This window comes from Brassica rapa, chromosome A05 (genome assembly GCF_000309985.2).
Source record: "Brassica rapa cultivar Chiifu-401-42 chromosome A05, CAAS_Brap_v3.01, whole genome shotgun sequence".
Lineage (NCBI taxonomy): Eukaryota > Viridiplantae > Streptophyta > Magnoliopsida > Brassicales > Brassicaceae > Brassica > Brassica rapa.
In genome coordinates, this window is record NC_024799.2 from 19,554,691 (window position 1) to 19,576,941 (window position 22,251).

The following is a 22,251-nucleotide window of genomic DNA, read 5'->3' on the forward strand; positions in this document are numbered from 1 at the left end:
TATGAACCCCTTTCATAAAGTTCACTGATGCAGATGCCCTAAGTCGGTTTAAAGAAGAAAGCCATAGAGAAACTGAGATATATTTTAACTGATAAATCTTTATTAGTTAGTAATTCAGCTCAGTTTCCACGTTCGAATCAAAACAAAAATAGAAGATGGCCTACATGTTGAATTATTGCGATTTGACTGGTGCTTGGTTCAGATGCATTTATTGAGATGTCATCTTAGAGAGTGGTTGCAAAACCTTATCGTTAGGAGAGTATTTTTTTTTCCTTTTTGAAACACGAGTTTTTAACACGTAAAACCGGACTCGTCCATTAGGTCCATTATAGTGACAAAAATAAAGTTACATTTTGAATCTCCACACAAATGGCGTTCCGACAACAAGAAGCACTTTCTCTTACAAAAAAGACAGATCAAGATTTCATTTTCCGGTCCAAACTTCCCGATATCTCCATTCCAAACCACCTTCCTCTCACCGAGTACGTCTTCCAGAAGTTCTCCGGCGGCGGAGACGGCGACTCCACCACCACATGCCTCATAGACAGTGCCACCGGACGTACCTTCACCTACGCCGACGTGCAGATCACTTTACAGCGGATCGCTGCCGGACTCCACAGGCTAGGGATCCGCCACGGTGACACCGTGATGCTCCTTCTCCCAAACTCGCCGGAGTTTGCTCTATCTTTCCTCGCCGTGGTTTACCTCGGAGCCGTATCGACCTCCGCTAATCCGCTATTTACCCAAACGGAGATTGCAAAACAGGCAAAAGCCTCCGCCGCGAAGATGATCATCACAAAATCATGTTACGTCCATAAACTAACAAACCTTAGACAGCTTGGTGTTGTCATCGTTTGTGTAGACGATAGAAATGACGTCGTTTCGTTAGCTGACGGTTGCGTGAGGTTCACGGACCTGACTCAAGCGGACGAGGCAGAGCTTCCTAAGCCTAAGATTTCGCCGGAGGATACGGTGTCGATTCCGTACTCCTCCGGGACCACGGGACTTCCAAAAGGTGTGATGATTAGTCACAAGGGATTAGTTACGAGCATTGCTCAGAAAGTAGACGGAGAAAACCCTAATCTCAACTTCACCAGAGATGACGTCATCATCTGTTTCCTCCCGATGTTTCACACTTTCACGCACAGCTCGTTGATGCTTTCGGCGATGAGGACCGGTGCCGCGTTCTTGATCTTGCCGAGGTTCGAGTTGAATCTGGTGATGAAGATGGTTCAAAAGTATAAGGTCACGGTGGTTCCGATGGCCCCACCGGTGGTTCTAGCGTTCGTTAAGTCTCCGGAGACAGAGAAGTACGACCTGAGCTCGGTGAGAATGATGCTTTCGGGCTCAGCTACGCTCAAGAAGGAGCTTGAAGACGCCGTGCGTCTTAAGCTTCCCAATGCCATATTTGGTCAGGTCAGTTTAGTGACGCTTACTTTCATAATTATTTTCTCATAAACTTTAAGTGCAAGGGACTCTACAAAATTGTTGAAATTCAAGAAATGTGAATATTGAGATTGACTATTGATTCTTGGATGACTAAAATTACTTGGAGACAGAGCTAATTGATTTGAATAGATTACATATGATACGAGTCATGAGGTAATCAAATGAAGTTTAATGTATATTCACAGCAATCTCGTGGTCTATATCATTAAAAAAAATGGTTTAATGATTCACCATATCAAGCTTTAAGACTATTTACGCCACTGTGTAGATCATCATGAGGGCACCGTTTCGAACTATAGAAAAATTTATTTACTAATTTTTAGCACATTTATATATTACTTTTAAACCTGCTGAAGTGTGAAATCTGACTTAATCTAGTAACTAATGCTTCAGGTTGGATTATTAGAATATGTTGTTTCAATTGATTATCTTTGTTATCATAATCTTGTCATCAAGCAATTGGATTTTACAGTAACGTACACTTCAGTAACTTCGCAATACTATTCGTGCCAAGGTTTATAGATGCCCGAAGCAACCAAAAATTAAATAACTAAAGCTTGTAAATTTAAGTTCAAAAAAAAAAACTAAAGCTTGTATATTAAATAAATAATATAAAGAAAATATATTCTTAAAATCTATTTTAGAAAATACATCCAAAACTATCACCGCCAACCACTCTAATTGTCATTAATATTTAATTACTTACATTTTTATTTTTTATTTTTGACTGAACTTACTTAAGAAATCAATGCTTTCATGGTAAATCCATGTGTGTTATTATTATCCTAATTACCCACAGCGCTTTCATGGTATAGTTTCATGTTTTTATAATTTTATTATGCTTTTTATCTTTACATAAAATGATGCCCTTGAATTTTTTTTAAAAATTGATGCCATAAGCGAATGTTTCTATTTTTATTACTGAGGCACGGGCCTGACTAAAACCATGATATTTTGATTAGTTTGTCAAATATAAATTTACTAATACATTACTAAATTTAATGGGGATGCTAATATATGTTAAACTCAAATGCTGTCATTTATTAAATTTTGGTAATACCTAAAAATAAAACACATTTCAGAGTTTGCTAATTCATTGTTTCAAAATGATCCATATTTTAGAGTTTTATAAATTTTCCATTTGTTTCAAAATGATCCATATTTTAGAGTTTTCACACATATTAAAATATATATATATATATATAATTTTAATTATAAATGTATTATTTTGTGTGATAATTTTTCAAATAGCTTTTAGCTAATCAAAATTCAGTTATAACAATTATTTAAAAAAAAAAATTATCATTATTACTTGATAAAAAATGGTTTGAGATGTAAAAAATATTTTTTTAAAAAATAATGATCATTTTGACGCTAGAATAATATTTTTAATAATATATTTATATTCCTTTTTAAGCCTGCTGAAGTGTGGAACTGACTTAATCTAGTAATTGATGCTTCAAGTTGTATTACTGCATATCATGTTTCCATTAATACTAGAACCATAATATTTTATTAAGCAACTAGTTTGTACAGTAACACTTCAGTAAATTAATAATACTAGAACCATATAATATTTTATTAAGTCTAGAAATATAAATTTACCAGTAAATTAATAAATTTATGGGGAAGTTATTATGGTGAAAGTTCGTTTATTGAATTTTGGTAATGACTAAAAAATAAAAATCTATTTTCAGAGTTATGGAATGACGGAAGCGGGAACAGTAGCTAATTCGTTGGCATTTGCAAAGCACCCGTTTAAAACCAAGTCTGGTTCGTGTGGGACTGTGATCAGAAACGCTGAGATGAAAGTGGTCGATACCATTACCGGAGCCTCCTTACCACGCAACAAATCTGGCGAAATCTGTATTAGAGGCCATCAACTCATGAAAGGTAAGGCTCGTGTTGCGCCGTTTTGGTTTGTTTTTTAGGAGAAATTAGTTTGATGGGGAAAAATGATGTGATCTTATAAGGTTATTTGAATGATCCGGAGGCTACTGCTCGAACTATTGATAAATACGGATGGTTACACACAGGAGATATTGGTTTTGTAGATGATGACGACGAAATTTTCATTGTTGATCGTTTGAAAGAACTCATCAAATTCAAAGGATATCAAGTGGCTCCAGCTGAGCTTGAAGCATTGCTTATTTTTCATCCTTATATCGAAGATGCTGCTGTTGTCGCGTAAGTTTCAAAAACAAATATGAAAACTTTCAACTCGAAATGACTCATTTCTATCGTTTGTAATAATATTTGATATTTCAGAATGAAGGATGAAGTAGCTGATGAGGTTCCGGTAGCGTTTGTGGTTAGATCGAAAGGATCTCAATTAACCGAAGATGATATCAAGAATTATGTCAACAAACAGGTACTACTGTTATGAGATTTCACTTTAATTTGATCTTCAACATGGGCAAACACACAAGGATAAAAACTTAAGATGTATTAATCGACCATGCGATGATCAATATAGGTGGTTCACTACAAGAGAATCAAGATGGTGTTTTTCGTAAAAGCTATACCCAAATCAGCATCTGGAAAGCTTTTGAGAAAGGTTCTCCGAGCTAAATTGTAAACTGAGTATCCTAAACTTATATAGATAAAAGAGAGTTTCAAAATGTGTGTGTGATCTCGAACATTGAAGTCTTAAGGACGTAAAGAGCAACTATTTATCATCTCATTTGGGTTTTGAGACATGCAATGATGTTTTTGTCCAAAAAAAAGAGAAGACATGCAATGACGTAAAGACGAGGGTTTTCTACACGCATCTTTTTTAAGGGAGTTTTTCAAAACCAACCCATATTTTCAAGTCAAACCTAAAACTAACCCCCTTTTTTTTGTCATTACTATTCATCAATGAATTTTCCAAACTATCCTTATGTTTTTGAAATATTTACAAAATTGCCATTATTATTTAATTTTTTAATTATTTCAAAAATGACCAAAAACCAATTACACCCTAAACATTTCTTCTTATTTACAACAATGCCATTATCATCAATTTTGCAACCACCATGAACTACCATTTTTGAGCTTATAAAAGCTCAAGAACTCAATTTCTAACCACTTTTTTCTCTTTCTAAACCAACAAATCTACATTTCATCTCATTTTCTCTCCATTTTCATCTAAAAATCTCTCATAGATTTCATTTTCATAAGCACAACTTTCATATTTTCGAGTTTATTCAGTTGTGAATCATCAAAGATGCTATTTTTTGCTCATATTTGGAGCTTGGATAGTGGAAAAGGGTGGAAACGTGCTTTGCATCAGAAAAAGGTAACTGTTTACATGGTTTTCGTCATTTTTCAGATCTGTGTCACGATTGTAGACTGTTTTGTATGTCTACACAGTGGCGTAGACTTACGATGCGGTCTACTTGTCAATGCTTAGCTTAGTTTTGCAATTGACCAAAATAATTTTTTTTGTAAAGAAGACTTCCTTAGAAGTCTACATCTTTTCCTTTGAAAACAAAAACAAAAAAATAGGTAAACTTACTAAGAGGTCTACGTAAAAGAGGTTAGTTTTGCATTTGACTGAACTTTTGATTTTTCAAAGTAGACTTCATTAGCAGTCTATATTCTGGAGATTATTAAGGAAATCTACAAAATGTTAGTTTTGCATTTGACCAAAACTTTGACTTCGTTGAATAGGTTATTTTTGTATTTGACTAAAATGTTAAAAAATTGACTGAAAGAAAAAAGAAATGTAGACTTCATATTCAGTCTACTCTTCTCGGAAAAAAAAACATAGACTGCATATGAAGTCTACTTTTTTATTTTGGTCAAATGCAAAACTAACCTGTCGGATTTGAGAGTAGACTTTATGTGAAGTCTACACATGTGTAGACGTTAATTTCAATTTACTCATGGAAAGTCAAACTTGGTCAATTGCAAAAACTAACATATTCCAAGAAAATTAAAAATGTAGACTATATATGAAGTCTACTTTTAAAATTCAAATTTTATGTGAATTCTGGTCAACTGTAAAAACTAACCTTTTCAAAATGTAGACTGAAAATAAAGTCTACAAATATAAAATCACAAATTTTATTTAAATACAAATAATAACCCGTGAATTTTGCAATTGCAAAAACTAACCCAAATAGTAGACCTACATGACAGTCTATGCATGTAAGACGAAATATGAAATCTACGTCCAAAAATCTATATAAATGAATTTGTGTATTATTCATTAAGTATTTTTAAGATTTTATTGTTTGATATTGTGTGTTAGTTAATCCTAATGGTTTTGAACAATTTTCAAAAGATAATCTTTTATAATTATGAAACTATCAATTTTTTTATTTGATTATATAGTTAGCTAATAAATGTAGACGTCTTTGTAAGTCTACTTTTATAATTTTATCAAACATGAAATTTTGGTTTTGATATGTTGTTAATTAGTAAGTGTATACTACAATCTATTTCTTTAATTTTTCTTTTGCAAAGAATCAATGGTGAAAAACTCTTTGTGGTGGTTTCATGAACTTAAGTCTTAGACCCTTACTGCTAAACACAATGGATTCACATCTTATGTATAACGTGTGTTTAAATGGTGGCATCCATTTTATAATCACACTATTACTGCAACTAGATTTTGTTATCATCTAACACTTGAGAAGCAATTCAAAAACTGGCTGTGAAAGTAAACAATTATTGATCTGTGAATGATAGCAATATACAAAGTGAAGTTACATACAGACAATGGATATGGACCCCAAAGGTAGCATAAATGCGCCAAATTTGGCCAGTCGCCGAAAATAATATATAAGATCACAATGCGCCAAATTGTAGAGCCTTGGTAGCTCATGCTTTACTAAAACAGAAGCTCTTGGGATAACTCTTTCAAGTTCACCTCCCTTTGGGCTCTTGAACGCGTGCATCAGCCTTGATCACTAGCTCTGAGTTGGTGTTACCTCCACATTTTATGATGAATGGGGCTGAAGAACTTGGGTTGAATAGGAGGACTGCCTTCTTCCAAGTTAAGCAAATGTGCATCACCTCTCATTTGTTGTAAAATCTGATAAACAGAGTAGACTAAATTCATGAGCATAAGAACACCTATACAAAAACAATCAAAGTAACCTCAGAACTTTATCATTTATTTACAAGAGAGATGATGTACCTTTCTTCTTTTGTGGTCAACGGACTCCAGAACTGATCGAAGCTTAGCCACTTGGCCAGCATCTTCTGCCGCCAAAGTACCAGCAATATCCTGTAGCACGGTTACATATTAGGCATCATTCCCAACGAAATTGCTCAGGATACTACCTTAGACCTCAGCATAGGCCGTGTTAAGCCAGCCACAACAACAGTTATTTGCACTAATTTTCGTAGCAATGAAATCGCATACCTTCATGTGCTGCATTTGAGAAGTATATATACATGGTCTGCATACTCGGATACAAAGCTTCCACCCGTCTTGCAATTTTCTCGTCTCAGAGTTTCAGGATTGATGTTGTCATGTCTACAACCAGTGGAGAATCTCTCTTAAACGTCTGTTAAAGAAACAAACAAACAAAAACAGTTTCAAATTTTTTTGTGCTTTTCAGATTAAGAGAAACGTAAAGTGAAGCCTACCAAGACCGAGCCATGCCAAGAGCTGAGAAGCTAACCTGCAAGTGCAACCCAAACTAGAAAATTCAGAAAGCTCTAATAATGAACTACCAAGTTCAGGGAATATTTACGAGCTAAACTTACAAGATCATTGTGATGAGTTGTCTTCGGGGTGGATACTTTCAACATCTCCCACATCTGAGACCAGAAGCACTGCTCGCCGTGAAACCAACCAGATCTGAAACAAAAGAAAATTAAAAGATTACTTAACAAACAAACAACTACGAAATCGACAACAACGACTACAACCGACACGACTCTGACACGACAACAACAACGACATGACTCTGACGAAGTTCTGAAAATAGACATCAAACATACCATGTCAGAGGGAAGATGTTGCAGCGACGACAGGACGGTGATGGAAACTACTTGAAGACCGCTGGAAATGTGCCGAAAATCGTGCCGGAAATCGCCTTGTCTGAGAGAAAGAGCAACGGCGCTAGGTTTTGTGATTTTAACCTAATTTCACAAAAGAAAGTGTATTTATATGTGGGGTACGTGATCCGGTTAGGTTAAAATTTTCCTGGTTTAAGTTTGGTTAAATTAAACTATTTTGGTTAAAGTCTGGTTAGCATAAATTATTTTCGGTTTGGTAGACTTGTAAATAAGTCTACTATGATTTTTTGATATTTATCTTTTATTATATTTAAGTATAATATATGATTTAAATTTCTTTTGTTCTTAACTATTTTAATAGTTTATTGTTTTAATAATTTTAATATATGATTTACTAAATTTTTTTTAATAGTTATAATATATGATTTCACATTTTTATTCATAAAGAACTAAATTTAATTTTAAAATAATATTTTTTGTAAAACCGATTAACATAGACAGAAAAAATCGTCTACAGTGAAGTAGACTTTATTGTAAGTCTACGAAACCCTAAATCACAAATCTCAAACCCTAAATATTTGCTTGATAATCAAAAAAATCCTATCTATTGTATCAAATATCAAAATTTGCAAAATATAAACTACTCAACACTAATATACAAATTTAAATTAATAAAAAAATCTCAATCTAAAATCTAACCCTAAGAATCTAACCCTTATAGACATAATATGTTAGAACCTTTTGTTGCTATACCATAACCAATGTTCTAACACATGGTTACCAAATCAATATATATTCTCTTAAATTGTTAAATTATATAAACTTTTAATTTATAAACCTTATATTAACCCTTATATTGAAGGTTAACTAAAAATTTCATAACAAATATTTTTATACATTTTTAAAATTAAATTATTAGATCAAATTAAAATGTAGACTATATAATAAATCTACAAGGTAGAGTTCGTATGAAGTCTACATGTATGTAGACTTCTTTCTGTTATATGTAGACTTACGAAGGACATAAATGTAAAATACATTTATTTTTTTTGTTTGGTCATAAGGGTTAAATAGTACTTTTACCACCCTTTTAGGTTGGTTTTGCATTTGACTGAAAGTGGGGTATAATTTTACATTTGACTTGAATTTTTGGGTTGGTTTTAGCAAATGTCCCCTTTTTTAATTCAAGATGAGCGTGGTTTTTTTTTTTTTTAGTTTTTTTTTCTTTCGTTAAAATATAATGTTCTTGTTCATTTACGAATTTTCCTTCTTGTTTGGAATTAATTTATCGAGCCGTGGTGGACTCGATTTGGACTGATCCGGATCAACCAGACTCCATGATCCAAAAGGTATGGGCAATTGTCAATAATAGCACCTTTTGAAATTTATGTCTCAAAAATAGCACTAGAAAGAAAAAGTCACAAAAATGACATTTATTAAAGGGTAAAATATCCTTAATACCTTTGGTTTAAAATTAAATAAACAAACAAAAATAAATTAAAATAAATAAAATAAAAACAAAAAAAAAAAAAAAAAAAAAAAAAAAAATTTATAGCTTCAGATTATATGTTTTCAGATTCGAAATTTTTATAATTTTTTTCGAAACTTTTTTTTGAAATTTTTTTTTATTTTTTTTTTTCAAATTTTCTTTTTATAATTTAAAAATAACTTTTGAAACTGTTTTAAAATTTTTTATTTTTTTATTTCAGTATTTGTTTTTTATAAAAATTTTAACCCTAATTCCAAAAACCCACCCCCTTAACTCTAAACCCTAAGGTTTGGATTAATTAACCCAAGAGGTATAAGTGTATATTTACCTCTTTAATGAAACATATTTTTGTGACTTTGAGCCTTGAGTGCTACTTTGGGAACAAAAACTTGGTTTGGTGCTATCCTAGTCTTTTTCTCAAAAGATATTTGGTTCGCTGTCCTAATTAGATTTAAAAACATTTAGGTTTAGTTACTGTCATGTGACTGTGTTCTAGTTTGTTTATGCTTTCTATTTGTACAAATGTAGGGTTTAATTTTGTAGGGTTTAACTGATGACCAATGAATGAAAATGAATAATACATTTTTTGTTATTCCTTTTTTATTTTACCGTTTATAAGAAATGGTTTTTTTCTTTTTATTCATTTTCATTCTTTTTATTCTAGAAGAATATAAAGCAAATTTTTTCTTCCCTAAAATTGATGAGGAATAATTTTCCTTTTCATTCCTATAATTTTATTTCTCTGTATTTTTTCCATACTTATTCCTAATGTCTCTCTAATGGTCACCAGTTAGACCCGTATAATGTCTTGTAGTCTGATATGTGTTTCAACAAGGATGTAAACACTAAAAATATACTATATATCTATATTAATATTATTTAAATTTAGTTACATACCATACAAAATAGACAAAATAATTGTTTAAGTTTATTTACCACAAATTGATTGGAAATAAATAAAAGTGATTTCTTTAATTTACGTATTTGTGTCAATTTAATTATATGTGTAGCAGTTAATAGTTTTGCAATTATTCAATATATAATTATGAATATGTTTCATATTATTTAAAAACGCTAAGCATATAATAATACGTAAAAATAATTTGTATATAAAATTCATTCCGCACATGAAGCGAATCTTAAACTAGTGTTTGATAAAAAAGGTGGATTTAATAATAGTAAAAACCTATTTAATTGTTGTCAAGAAAAAGACTTGTTTAATTTACTAATCAAACGTACCATTATAAATCTCAATTAAAAGACACAAATGCAAAAGCAGATGTTTCATTTGAGTATTTCACAAAGAAGTTTTATTTTGAATCTGAACTCTGAATAGTTAATCTCCACGCAAATGGTGCTCCAACAACAACAACAAACACTTTCTCTCACAAAAAAAGACATATCAAGAACTTCTCGTGATTTCATCTTCCGGTCCAAACTTCCTGATATCTCCATCCCACATGTCTCATAGACGGTGTCACCGGACACATCTTTACCTATGCCGACGTACAAATCACTTTAAGGAGGATCGCTGCAGGACTCCACCGGCTCGGGATCCGCCACGGTGACGCTGTGATGCTCCTTTTCTTGTTGACAAAAGGAAAAAGCCTCCGCCGCTAAGATGATCATCACGAAGCCATGCTACGTCGACAAACTGAAAAGCCTCCAAAACGTTTTGATCGTCTGCGTAGACGACGACGTTCCGTTAGCTAACGGTTGCGTGAGTTTCACGGAACTGACCCAAGCGGACGATATAGAGCTTTCTAGACCGGAGATCTCGCCGGAGTACACGTTGTCGATGCCCTACTCTTCCGGGACCACGATGCTTCCGAAGGGTGTCATGATGATCACTCACAAGGGATTAGTTACCAGCATTGCTCAGAAAGTAGACGGAGAAAACCCTAACGTCAACTTCACCGGAGATGACGTCATCCTCTGTTTTCTCCCAATGATTCACATTTACGCGCTCGACGCGTTGATGCCCTCGGCGATGAGGACCGGTGCGGCGATTTTGATCGTGCCGAGGTTCGAGTTGAATCTAGTGATGGAGCTGATTCAGAGGTACAAAAGTCACCGTAGTACCGGTGGCTCCTCCGGTGGTTCTAACGTTCGTTAAGTCCCCGGAGACGGAGAAGTACGACCTGATCTCCGTGAGGATGATGCTTTCAGGTGCAGCTACGCTCAAGAAGACGCCGTGCGTCTCAAGTTTCCCAATGCCATATTTGGTCAGGTCTATCAATACCTAATTCGCTTGACGTGTCAAGGATTACTTTCTACGAGAGGATTTCTCGTATTTCAATCGTTTCCCCTGAGTAGGGTGTGGTGTGTTGCTAAATAAACCGCAATAAGTGGTTGTAAGCTGAAAGAACGGAAGAGGGGAGAAAGCGCAAGAGTGGGCCGTCGACAAAAGGCGGACGAGGACGAGATTATCCCAATCCCCGAGTTTGATTTCACAAATCTGATAGAGAAGCACAAATTCACGCTGGTGGGTAGTATGTTTCATATCGATGGAAGAAGTGTTGATGCTCTGATTAACCATATGCCAAAAATACATATTTGGGATCAGCACCTGCTCTAGGGGTGTGCAAGGAGTGCACATCCACAGGGTCCCACATTTTTGGTCAATATTTATTTATTTTTTAGGGTTCTAAATTTTTAGTTTTTATATTTTGGTCAACATTTATTTACTTTCTAAGGCCCTAAATTTTTAGTCTTTACATTTTGGTCAACATTTATTTACTCTTTAGAATCTTAAATTTTTAGTCTTTACAAATTAAGTCAATACTTTTTTTATTCTTATGGCACTAAATTTTTAGCTTTTACATGGATTTAACTTTCAAATTCATGTTCACTAATTTAGAAAAAAAATGGCACAGGGTCCAACAAATTTTTGGGCCGGCCCTGTTTGGGATGAAGTAGGAAAAGTTAGAGGAGTAAACTTGGGGAACAATAAGTTTCAATTTGATTTTGTCTCAGAAGATAAACTACAGAAAGTTCTTCAGCGACCACCATGTCACTTTAACAAATGGAGCTTCTCCTTGGAACGCTGGACCCCGACAATCCGAGAGAATTTCCCAAATACCATGTTGTTCTGGAGAGATGTCTCTGGAGTACCAAATCACTATAAGAAGGACGAAACGTATCACAATATTAGAAAAGCTTTGGGACAAGTGGATGTTGTGGATGTAGATGGTGGGAGAGTTCGAGTCTATGTTAATGCGGATGAACCTTTGCAATTCACGAGAAGAGCTGGCTTCGCGAATGGAGATGTCACAAGAGTCACATTAAAATATGAGGATTTGCACGGATACTGCTTCACGTCCAAGAGAATCTCCCATAAGGAAGGAACTTGTCATGAGCTTTCAGAAGGACAGAGGGAGAAAAACAGGTTAGATAGAATTGAACAAAAAGAGAAGGAGGAAAGAGCAATGAGGGAAGCCTTCTCTCTTACAACTCGACATGCACCAGAAAGAGCGCGGTCTCCGGGTTAGTATCAATTTATCATTTTTATCTCATGCCTTTCTCACTGATTTATTTTTATTTTTTGCAGGTTTTTCATTACATGGTTCTCATCTTCCACTACTTGAAAGGTATATCTATAAATCGTATTTATTCATTGGGTAACCTCTTTGTTGTTTCAATTTCTTACTTTATTTTGAAGCTTTTCAAGGTTTTAAAGTCATTTGAATGTTTTAGATATGCATATTTTTCAGATATGAGACACACTTGGGAGACTAAAGTCTTCTAACATTTAATGCACTAGAAGACTTCCTGAAAGTTTACTGGTGGAGTTTTCTCATTTGTCCCTCTTTCATAACAGATCTGAGTATTTTGGTAAGTCTCCATATCTGATTTTTCTTTATTTTATAAACTTTTGTTGCCTAAAACTCTTACATTTTGAACTCTTTTTGTTGCTTAAAGCTTTTACCTTATCTTGAAGCTTTTCTATGTTTTAAATTCATTTGAATGTTTTTGAATATGCATATTTTTCAGATATGAGCCAAGCTTTGGAAGACTCTGACGAAGTCTTCTCTCATGTCTACTTATTCATAATGGATCTAAGTGTTTTGGTAAGTTTCTATGTATGATTCTTGTTTCACTCGATAACCTCTGGTTGCTTAATTCTCTTACTTTTATCTCAACCTAAAACTCTCCAACCTCTCTCAAATCTCTTAGAACTTGAAAACACCAAACTTATATCAATTTATCATTTTTTTGTCTCAATGTGTTTCTCAATAATTCAACTTTTTTACATATTTTTTATTACATGATTCTCATCTTCTACTCCTTTAAAGGTAGATCTAATTTTTTTGGATATGTATTTTTGTATGTTCTTTAAAGGTAGATCTATCTCATTTTTCACTTATTTTCTATGTTTTAAAGCCATTTGAACATTTTTAGATTTGGTGGTTTTTAACATTTAATGAGCTGGAAAACTTCCTGGAAGTCTTATGACGGAGTCTTTTCTCATGATAAGTGGAGTCCACACTTGTCTTTGTGGAGGAATGATTTATAATAGTTTTTTTTATGGTATGTTTGGTGGTTTATAGGTGTACTCTTTTAGTTGTGAATTCTTTTGTAAATTTGAAGAGATATTAATGATTTTTTTTTTGGTAAATATGTTCATGTTTCCAAAAGATCAAACATTACACAAGTTCAAACATTACATCCCAGAAGACTTCTCAAGAAAACTTAGTCAAATTCACAAAAGATCAAATATTACATAAGTTCAAACTTATAACAGTTTCACTAGAAGTCTCGGAAAACTTAAATTTAAAGCGGAAAATTTAAAGCAGAGAATTAAAATTTAAGCGGAAAACTCAAAATTTAAGTGAAAATTAAAATTTCAAATTTCAAGTAAGTTAAAAAGTATATCTTATTATCTAAGAAAACACATTAAACCATATGACTTGATATTCTTGAAGTTACTTAACACTTTTGAAAGTTAAAAAACATATCTTAAATTTACTTTACAAGTTCACAAAAACTAACATAGAAGACTTTCATGGACGTCTTCACTTATTAGCTAAAAATTTTAATAAATATGAGTGTTGGTAACCTCATAAATATCACCAAATAAGTTATTAAAGTTTAAGGGAAAATGAAATTTTATTAAATATTGATGTAGAGGACTTTCACATAAGTCTTCTAGAAGAAATCGAGAAAGTCTTCTATTTAGGTCATTTTTGCAATTGAAAATTTACAAAGAAAGACTTCTAGGAAAGCCTACTCTACAACACACTTCTTTGGAAGTCTTCCTTTGTAAATATTGACTTATTTTTGTTTTTGAATTTTTTTCTAAAATACCAGAGAATACTTCTCTGTAAGTATTCTAGAATAAACAAGTTAGTTTTGCAATTATTCGAATTGTGTCAGAAATTTGATTTTTTCTAGAAGTCTTACAGGGAAGTCTTCCACCAGAAAAATAAAACTTAATATTTTATTTTTGCTAGAAGATGGAAGTCTTCTCAAGTTAATTTTTGCAATTGAAAAATAAAACATAAATATTTAACTTTAACTTGAATACTTCCATGTAAGTTTTCCAGCATAAGACTTCTGTGTTGACCAAATGTTTGACCAGAATCTCGGAATAAAACTCTGGAATACTTTCGTGTAAATCTTTTCTCGAAATACTTACATGGAAGTATTCTAAATAAAATTAAATATTTAAATTTTATTTTCAATTACAAAAGTAACCTGAGATGACTTACACTGACAGCTTAGAAGATTTCCCCGGAAAAATAAAGAGTGTCTAAACATTCCATGCATCATAAGAATATCACGTCATGAACACCGCATCTCTTTCAATTCTTCTCTTACTCCCGAAAAATTGATATGCGGAGTGTGTCACTGGAAGATAGACACAAATTATGGAAGATATTCTTGCGTAAAGGGTTGCAATTATGGTGTTCATTCTAAATGTGCAACACGAGAAGATGTATGGGATGGAGAAGAACTTGAGGGAAAACCAGAAGATCCATATGAAGACATTAGCTCCTTCATTGAGATAAGTGAGGGAATTATACAACATTTTAGTCATCAAGATCATCATATGAGACTCGATGAGAAGACCGATAGAGCTTTTGACGAGAACAATTATTGTCAAGCATGCACACTTCCCATATGTGATGATATTATTTACAGTTGCATACAATGTGATTTTATCCTCCATCAAGAATGTGCACAACTTCCTCGGAAGAAACACCAAGTGACTCATCCTCATTCCCTTAGTCTACAAGTGGGTCATCAAGGCTGTGCATTGTTCGAATGTAAAGCTTGTCTTCGTTCAAGCAATGGATTTGCGTACTTATGTGATGAAGAGGATTATGAGTATATGTTAGACGTATGTTGTGCTTCTATAGCTGAGCCATTGGATCATCGGTGTCATCAGCATCCCTTGTTTCTTACATTTGAGCCCCGATCTAAACAAATATGTTCGGTTTGCCACAAATCTCAAGGTCATCGTCTAAATTGTGGAGAATGTGGGTTTGTTGCATGTTTTGGATGTGCCACTTTACCCAATAAGTTGAGGTACAAGCATGATGAACATGTTCTTCTTTTTTCTTACGAAGAAGAGGTAAATGGTCAATACTTCTGCGAAGTTTGTGAAAAAGAAGCAAATCCGAAGAATGGAGTTTATATGTGCCATGACTGCAACGTTATACTGCATATTAAATGTCTACTTGGAAAAGACGAAAATATTATGCATGGTGTAGTAATCGAGTATCCTGAAGTGGATGTTTCTATTCTTCTCAATGATCGCCTTAGTCGCAACATATGTAAAAGTTGCGATAAACTTTGTAAACACAAAATAGTATACGAAGTATCTGATTTTGAGATATGTTCTCTCAAGTGTCTTGAATTTTGTTGTTCTATATTTTACTATGTTTGCTTAATGTTTATTTTCTCGTTCTCTATGTTTTACTCATAACCAATGTTTAGTTGGGAGGCATATTATAAAAACTTTTGCATTTTATACACTTCTCCAATACTATGTAAGCAATATTGAACCATTGTATATTGTCATATTGCACGAAGGGACTCCGAACATATCGATTAATATATGTATATATATAAAATAAAATCAGAATTATAAGGATGTCTGGATGGTACCAATTTTCTTACCATTCAGATTTATGCAATATTGGCTAGTGTGTATCAAAACACCCATATCTTCCTAATCACTCATTCCAACATTGTAATTATCGAGGTGATTATATATGCCTTTGTTGTTCAGACTTGGGGTTTCTATATAGTTGCGCAAAAAAAACGTCACTCCTTAAAAGACTATGTTGCATATATTGTATGAAGTTTACAAGACTAATGAATACTATTTTAAGGAAAATTAAAGCATTTGCTCAAAATAATTACCAAAATAGATATGACAAATCTTACTTCAAGTTGTGGGTACAAGCACTATAACTCAGAAAATACACTATTCCAAGAGTTACAACAGAGCCAATGCCATATTTTGGCATCCACTAGTAAAGAATGTAAAGAAAGAAAAAAAGAGAGTCAATAAAACGGCTATTGCCCTCGTCCCTTTTGTAATGATCCAACTACTGGTTTAAGTAGTTTAACCTTGTTGAAATCTGCAGGGCAATAACTTTTCTCTACTTCCCAAGCGAGCTGTGACATTCCATTAAACGATGATTTGGCTCCTTTTTCATCTGTTACTTCCATTGGAAATGGAATCCTGACATCGTATACACCTCGTGGAGACCACACTCGAAGGTCGAATCCAAGCCTATCCATCCATATCATCTTTGTCTCTGAAACCTGGCATTAGGCAGTGAAAGTATAATAGTTCTGAACATTCCACAAGACAACTAATCTGAAGTGTGAATCTAGTAGTTATGCTCCAGAAACATCTAATCTAATCTAATCAGACGTTCTTTAAGTAGTACTTGTATAGCATGTTGAATAATACACTAACCACAAAGTCCAGATCAACGTATACGTTGCAGAAACGGAAAATGTCTTCCACGTTGTTAGCGTTAATCTGGTTGACAATGTCTTCTGCAACATCTCGAAGTGGATCAGGACTTGCATTTTTATAATCTGCTGACGCCACCCAAATCCCATCCTGGAAAAGTTATCGGAGTTTGGATCACAACAAGACTTTAACTGAGTGTCACAAGAAACTAGAAGAGAGCTAGCGGTTTCTACCTCCATGAAGTCTTCCATCTGGAGTACACGGTCAATAGCAACAACATATAAACTGTCTTCCTCAACTTCTTCACCAAACTTTTTCCTCCATGTAGCACTAAGACGCTACACAAAACACAGGGACAAGTAAAATCACATGCTTAACCAATTAAACCAAGGATTTTATTTTTAATGAGAAATAATATGTTCTCTACATTCATCTGCTAGAGGGTATTAATACTACACATGACTTAAAATCACCAACAGTTTTCTACAAACACCTGCTATAGACAAGGAGAACAAAGCTACACACTCAGTGAAGAGAGACAACAACTAATTAATTTGATTTCAACCAGCCAGAACGAAAGGAAACGAATAAATGTGCAAGTTGTTTTCTTTTTAAGTGCAAAGGACAAAAGAGTCAAATGAAGAAAGCTTGTGTTAGAAAGACACAACACAAAGGTAGTACCTTTAGAGCAAGATCGTCTCCAGGTCGAGCAATGCTACCTTGAATCGTACACTGAGGAGTCCTCAATCCACATTGCTCCAACTGATTAAAAAAATATCAAAAACAGGAAAAGATCACAAACAATCACTCTCTCTTTACAACCCTAAAAGGATCAAACTTTAAACCAGAGTGAACCTGAACGTGAAGAGCAGACCTCTTGTCAGGAGACAACGCGCGATTGAGGCAGAGCACAGGAGTGCCGTCTCCGTCTACGGCGAAGCGAACGCCCACGCCGAGCGGCCACCCGTCGCGGGTCAAAGTGGAGAGAGTTCCGACCGAGGAAAGCTCCATGATGCTCCTCGAAACCTCCGCCGGAAAGGGCTTGTGGCTCGACGCGGAGAGCTGGTGATTGGTGGTCGCCGTTAGCGGCGTGGAGACGGAGCATCGGAGGGAGGAGATTGGGTCTCGTTTGACGATGGGTTTACAGAATTTCGGAGATGGGAGAAGGTTGAGAGCGAAGGATTGGGTTTGGAGCTTCATCTCTCTCGATTTTGCTCAGAGATAGAGAAAGAATTGACTCTTGTGTGGAATAATGTTGTAAAGATAAAATCTTCCGAATAAAACAAACCGGAATCGTACCGACAAAAACCAAATCATTTCCAAATATTTATCCGGTCAATGTGTTTCCAAACTTGGAAGAACCATCTTTTTTACGTTGGGGTTAAATTAATAACAATACAAATCTGACCACACATGATGCCATCTATGCATGGGCATGTTGGGTATCGGTTTGCTTCGGTTCGGGGAGAACATTATGCCAATGGAAGTATTGAAGAGGATGATAGAAATAAACTAAGTTTGATGAGATCAAAAAGAGTAAGAGGAATGGGGAGTAGTTTACAGTTTTGGTTTAGTACAAGATTTTGAAGTTCATCAAAAAAATTTAGAGTTTAGATCGGGGTTATTACAAATTTACAAAGTATGTACTTGATGTAAAAAGGTTTTTTGATGAATAAAAATTTAACATTCATTCAAAAAAATAATTATAATAATATGGTTTTGACGTTTTGTTCATCATTATTTTTTTATTAGCATAGCTTTCTGACAATTTATGTTGCGTAGATGTGTTAAGAAAATCATATGTAACGGTATATGAGTGCGTAGATACTATCGACTCTCTGTATATTATTCTTGAGTGGTGTAGTTGCTTCACACTGCCTTACGCTACCATTCAACAATCAATCAAGTGTTCATTTGTGATCCCCCCACAAACTTAGAAGACAAGAAAACCAAGTTAAAATACACACAGTCAGGCGTAAACTTGTAATCATTGAGCAACATGTGTATGTTTGTTTTCCCCAGGCTGATGTTCACTAGTTTTTTTTACGCAAACCGGTATCGGAGAGAAGAACATGTAATTATTGTGACATAACCAATATGATGTACTAATGGTGTGGTACGGGAAGTCGAACAATGTGTGATTAATAAAAATTGAGCATTTGGTCTTGTACGTGGCCTCTAACGAAAAGCTAAATGCATGCATCATTACAGTTTTGCTTTTAAGTAATATAATTACTAAATCAGTCACGTCAAATAAGTTACACGTCTATAATGTGTTCTAAACCTATCTGTAATCTCCTTTATCATTTGCTTATAATTTGTTTGCTAAATAATTACTCTTATGTTGTAGAAAGGGACTTTTAGTATATTCTTACGATCTTATTTATCATCAACGATAAGGAGATACACATTTATATCTATTGTTGTACTTGTATCAGTAGTGACTTTCTTTTTTATATATTTCTTGGTATGAATAGTGATAAGGATGTGATTTCAAACTTTATATCAAAAATTTGAGAGTTAAATTTGTTACATTTACTAGTATTTCAGTTAAATTTCTTAAATTTTTGACTCGCATGTTTTTGTTTGGTTGTTGTACCATGGTTTATTTGAACATTTACTTACTGGGTATCGTTAGGTAGTATTCTCTCAAATGAAGGCAAAGATTAATAAAAACAAAAGAGTAAGAAATGTTTAAAAAGTAAAAACAAAACAATCATAATGTCTTGGTCTAATTGGTTTAGTACCGGTTTTAAGAAACCACCGGTTAAAGATTATACCAACATTCACGGAAAAAGCGTCGGTGGCTGTGTTGTGTTTTGTTTGCGTAAAACATCGACTTCAACAATGAACAGTGACAATAACACTCTGAAAGGATCTTTTTTGGCAAAGCTTTAATTACAAAGTAATCAAAAAGGAAACTGAGATATCATATTTGAGGAAGATAACTTGTCTCTTACCTGCCCCCACAACACAACACCTCTTTTTGTTGGTCTTTCTTTTTCTTTACTTCCTTCTCTATTTCAACTCATCTGATTCTTCTGTTTTCTCTGTTTCATCATAAGCAAGAGAGAAAGAAGAAATGGGTGTGGATTTGAGGCAAGTGGTTGCTGGTATCCTCACCATTACCATGTTCGTGATGCTCGGACAGATGCTTCATAGAGATTACTTTGATTCTCTTCAGGTACGTTCTTTGCCGACACGTTTTTCAAATCTTTTTGCTCTACTTGAGCTTACTTCAAGTGGGTTATGTTCGGTTTCTCTTCTTCCTTGTCAGTTAGTATTTTGTCTCCTTCACTTTTTGTGTTGATACGTCTACCTGATGTCTTAGAAACAGATATAGTTCAAGGTGAACTGTTAGCTTGTTCATTGAGACTTTCTTGATTTGTGCGTTATAGGGGTTTCTTCCTACCAAAACTTTCCATTTTTAGCTAAAATGTGGATTTCATGGATCATAAAGTTAGAGTCAGTAGTGAAGTTTTTTTTTTTTTACATTGATCATTAGGACATGATTAGTTTCATCTCTTTTGGTGTAAACTAATAGTGCAAAAGGTCGAACCTTCTCTTCTGTAGCTAAACTCAAGATCCTTGTCTAATTTTTCTTTCATTTTGTTTACAGGAGAAAGCTCAGGGAGATGCACACGATATTGAATTTGAAGGATCTAGAGTATCTGTGAAAGATAGTCTTGTCGGAGCCGTAGAAGGCAGTAAAGGGCCTTGGATGGATGATACCAATGACCTTAACCCTTGTTGGCCAACTTTACTATCCGGTATGTGTTTGTTTTACTCAGACTCTTGTCGTCTTTCTCAGTTTCATGCTTTTGTATGCATTGTAGATCTTGGACTTATAAGGGCCTCTAATTGTTGTAGATGAGGCGGTATCATCAAAAGGGTATGTTACATTCTCACTAACGAATGGTCCTGAGTACCATATCTCTCAGGTATACTTTATAAAAGCTCTAAATTTGTATATTCTCTAGATGTGTTTGTTAATTTATTCCATTTGTTGTTTGTGTGGTTAAATTCTGATCTTCTGTTTAGATCACTGATGCTGTAATGGTGGCAAAGCATCTTGGAGCAACATTAGTGCTTCCTGATATAAGAGGAAGCAAACCTGGTGATGAAAGGTTAAGAGTTGTTTATTTCTATGTTTGTGGCATTTATGGTTTGATAATTAGTTTCTAAGATCAATGTATGGCTTATCAGGAACTTTGAAGACATTTATGATGCTGATAAACTGATCAAAAGCTTGAAAAACGTCATCAAAGTTGTCAAACAATTGCCTGAAGAAGTATCTCTAAGGGACATCGCCATTGTAAAAGTCCCTACCAGAGTTACAGAGGACTACATTAAGGAGAACATTGACCCAATCTTCAAATCAAAAGGAAACATCCGAGTTGCTACGTACTTCCCTTCTGTAAACTTGAGAAAATCCTCGCAAGAAGGCGAAACCGATCCTGTGGCTTGTTTGGCAATGTTTGGTTCCTTGGAGTTGCAACCTGAGCTGAATGCAGTAGTTGAATCAATGATTGAGAGGTTAAGGACTCATAGCAGGAAATCAGCTGGCCGTTTCATAGCTGTAGACCTTAGAATCGACATACTTGAGAAGAAACATTGCCACTCAACTGGTGTAGTTGGGTCCAAGACATGTTACAACGCGCAAGAGATTGCTGTATTCTTGAGGAAGCTTGGATTTGCTGGTGACACAACTATCTATCTGACTCAGCCAAGGTGGGACAGTAGCCTCAATATCCTTAAGGATATCTTCCCAAAAACGTTCACAAAGGTGTGTATAGATCAAAACATTCTTTAGTCCAAGGAAAAGTTTTTTACCCTTTTACTAAATCTTGATGCAGGAGGCAATAATGCCAGCAAGCAAGAAATCAAAGTACCTTGAATCAGAGAGTTCAGAGTATGAAAATGTTATTGACTTCTACATAAGCTCGAGAAGCGATGTGTTTGTTCCAGCCATATCTGGTTTGTTTTATGCAAACATAGTTGGGAAGAGGATAGCTTTAGGTAAGCCACAAGTGCTAGTTCCAGCAGAGATCTCAGAGACATCTGGCCTTGCTACAGATTTCATCTCTCCTTACATCTCAAAGAAGAACCACTTGGCTTATTCATGTTTTTGCTGACCTTCTCACATTTCCAAAGTGGTCTTTAAGATTGGCCCTTCTCAGTTTTCACCAAGTGTATGCAATTTAAAAAAAAAAAAATCTTGTCTTATTTGTTATGTAAGGTTGTTTCAATATAAGTTGGGTTTTTTCAGGTGAGTTTATTTTTGTTTGCCATGTGTAGGAAAGAAAACTATTGAGGTTTACAATTTGATTCTGTTGGCTCTCGTAGCCTTTGCATTCTATAAAAAAATTTCTATAGTATGAAACACATTTACACATCAAAACTTGTTTGTAAGATTTTA

The 22,251-nt window shown here is 34.4% G+C and overlaps 5 protein-coding genes, 1 long non-coding RNA gene and 1 pseudogene across 9 annotated transcripts; 5 read left to right on the forward strand and 2 right to left on the reverse strand.

The window, feature by feature from the left end:
- Window positions 1-236: 236 nt before the first annotated feature.
- LOC103869197 (4-coumarate--CoA ligase 4) lies at window positions 237-4,215 on the forward strand. Of its 2 annotated transcripts, none has more exons than XM_009147257.3 (5): window positions 237-1,416; window positions 3,147-3,342; window positions 3,504-3,636; window positions 3,718-3,820; window positions 3,926-4,213. In XM_009147257.3, exons 1-5 carry the CDS (start codon window positions 370-372, stop codon window positions 4,025-4,027), a joined length of 1,581 nt encoding a protein of 526 aa, XP_009145505.2. In that variant the 5' UTR covers window positions 237-369; the 3' UTR covers window positions 4,028-4,213. The 2 variants fall into 2 exon arrangements, with proteins under 2 accessions (XP_009145505.2, XP_009145504.2); XM_009147256.3 differs by having other exon boundaries at window positions 239-1,416; window positions 3,423-3,636; window positions 3,926-4,215.
- Window positions 4,216-6,086: 1,871 nt separating this feature from the next.
- LOC103869198 lies at window positions 6,087-8,549 on the reverse strand. Its single transcript, XR_633162.3, has 6 exons — window positions 7,390-8,549; window positions 7,153-7,246; window positions 7,033-7,067; window positions 6,806-6,950; window positions 6,578-6,667; window positions 6,087-6,472 (listed from the first exon to the last, which is right to left on the reverse strand). It is a non-coding gene; the product is annotated as an uncharacterized LOC103869198 (long non-coding RNA).
- A 549-nt stretch (window positions 8,550-9,098) lies between these two features.
- On the forward strand, window positions 9,099-13,797 carry LOC103869259. Of its 3 annotated transcripts, XR_004458174.1 has the most exons (4): window positions 9,099-12,382; window positions 12,447-12,486; window positions 12,610-12,730; window positions 12,890-13,797. XR_004458174.1 is itself a non-coding variant. In XM_033291585.1 (3 exons), the coding sequence occupies exons 1-3, from the start codon at window positions 11,764-11,766 to the stop codon at window positions 12,632-12,634; spliced, it is 684 nt and encodes a 227-aa protein (XP_033147476.1). In that variant the 5' UTR covers window positions 9,099-11,763; the 3' UTR covers window positions 12,635-13,797. The 3 variants fall into 3 exon arrangements, 2 of the variants coding, with proteins under 2 accessions (XP_033147476.1, XP_033147475.1); XM_033291585.1 differs by having other exon boundaries at window positions 12,610-13,797; XM_033291584.1 differs by having other exon boundaries at window positions 12,447-13,797.
- LOC117134381 lies at window positions 10,358-13,797 on the forward strand (annotated as a pseudogene).
- Window positions 13,798-14,612: 815 nt separating this feature from the next.
- On the forward strand, window positions 14,613-16,532 carry LOC103869260 (the record flags this gene model as incomplete). The annotated part of the gene is made up of 1 exon (XM_033292682.1): window positions 14,613-16,532. A coding segment is annotated over one exon (1,215 nt), but the record flags the coding sequence as incomplete, so codon positions are not given.
- LOC103869199 (glutamyl-tRNA reductase-binding protein, chloroplastic) lies at window positions 16,250-18,084 on the reverse strand. The gene is made up of 5 exons (XM_009147259.3): window positions 17,688-18,084; window positions 17,514-17,594; window positions 17,066-17,170; window positions 16,833-16,982; window positions 16,250-16,675 (listed from the first exon to the last, which is right to left on the reverse strand). The coding sequence occupies exons 1-5, from the start codon at window positions 18,030-18,032 to the stop codon at window positions 16,424-16,426; spliced, it is 933 nt and encodes a 310-aa protein (XP_009145507.1). The 5' UTR covers window positions 18,033-18,084; the 3' UTR covers window positions 16,250-16,423.
- A 1,650-nt stretch (window positions 18,085-19,734) lies between these two features.
- On the forward strand, window positions 19,735-22,207 carry LOC103869200 (protein MANNAN SYNTHESIS-RELATED 1). Its single transcript, XM_009147261.3, has 7 exons — window positions 19,735-19,820; window positions 19,898-20,016; window positions 20,452-20,602; window positions 20,703-20,773; window positions 20,874-20,959; window positions 21,039-21,618; window positions 21,689-22,207. The coding sequence occupies exons 2-7, from the start codon at window positions 19,915-19,917 to the stop codon at window positions 21,965-21,967; spliced, it is 1,269 nt and encodes a 422-aa protein (XP_009145509.1). The 5' UTR covers window positions 19,735-19,820; window positions 19,898-19,914; the 3' UTR covers window positions 21,968-22,207.
- Window positions 22,208-22,251: the final 44 nt, after the last annotated feature.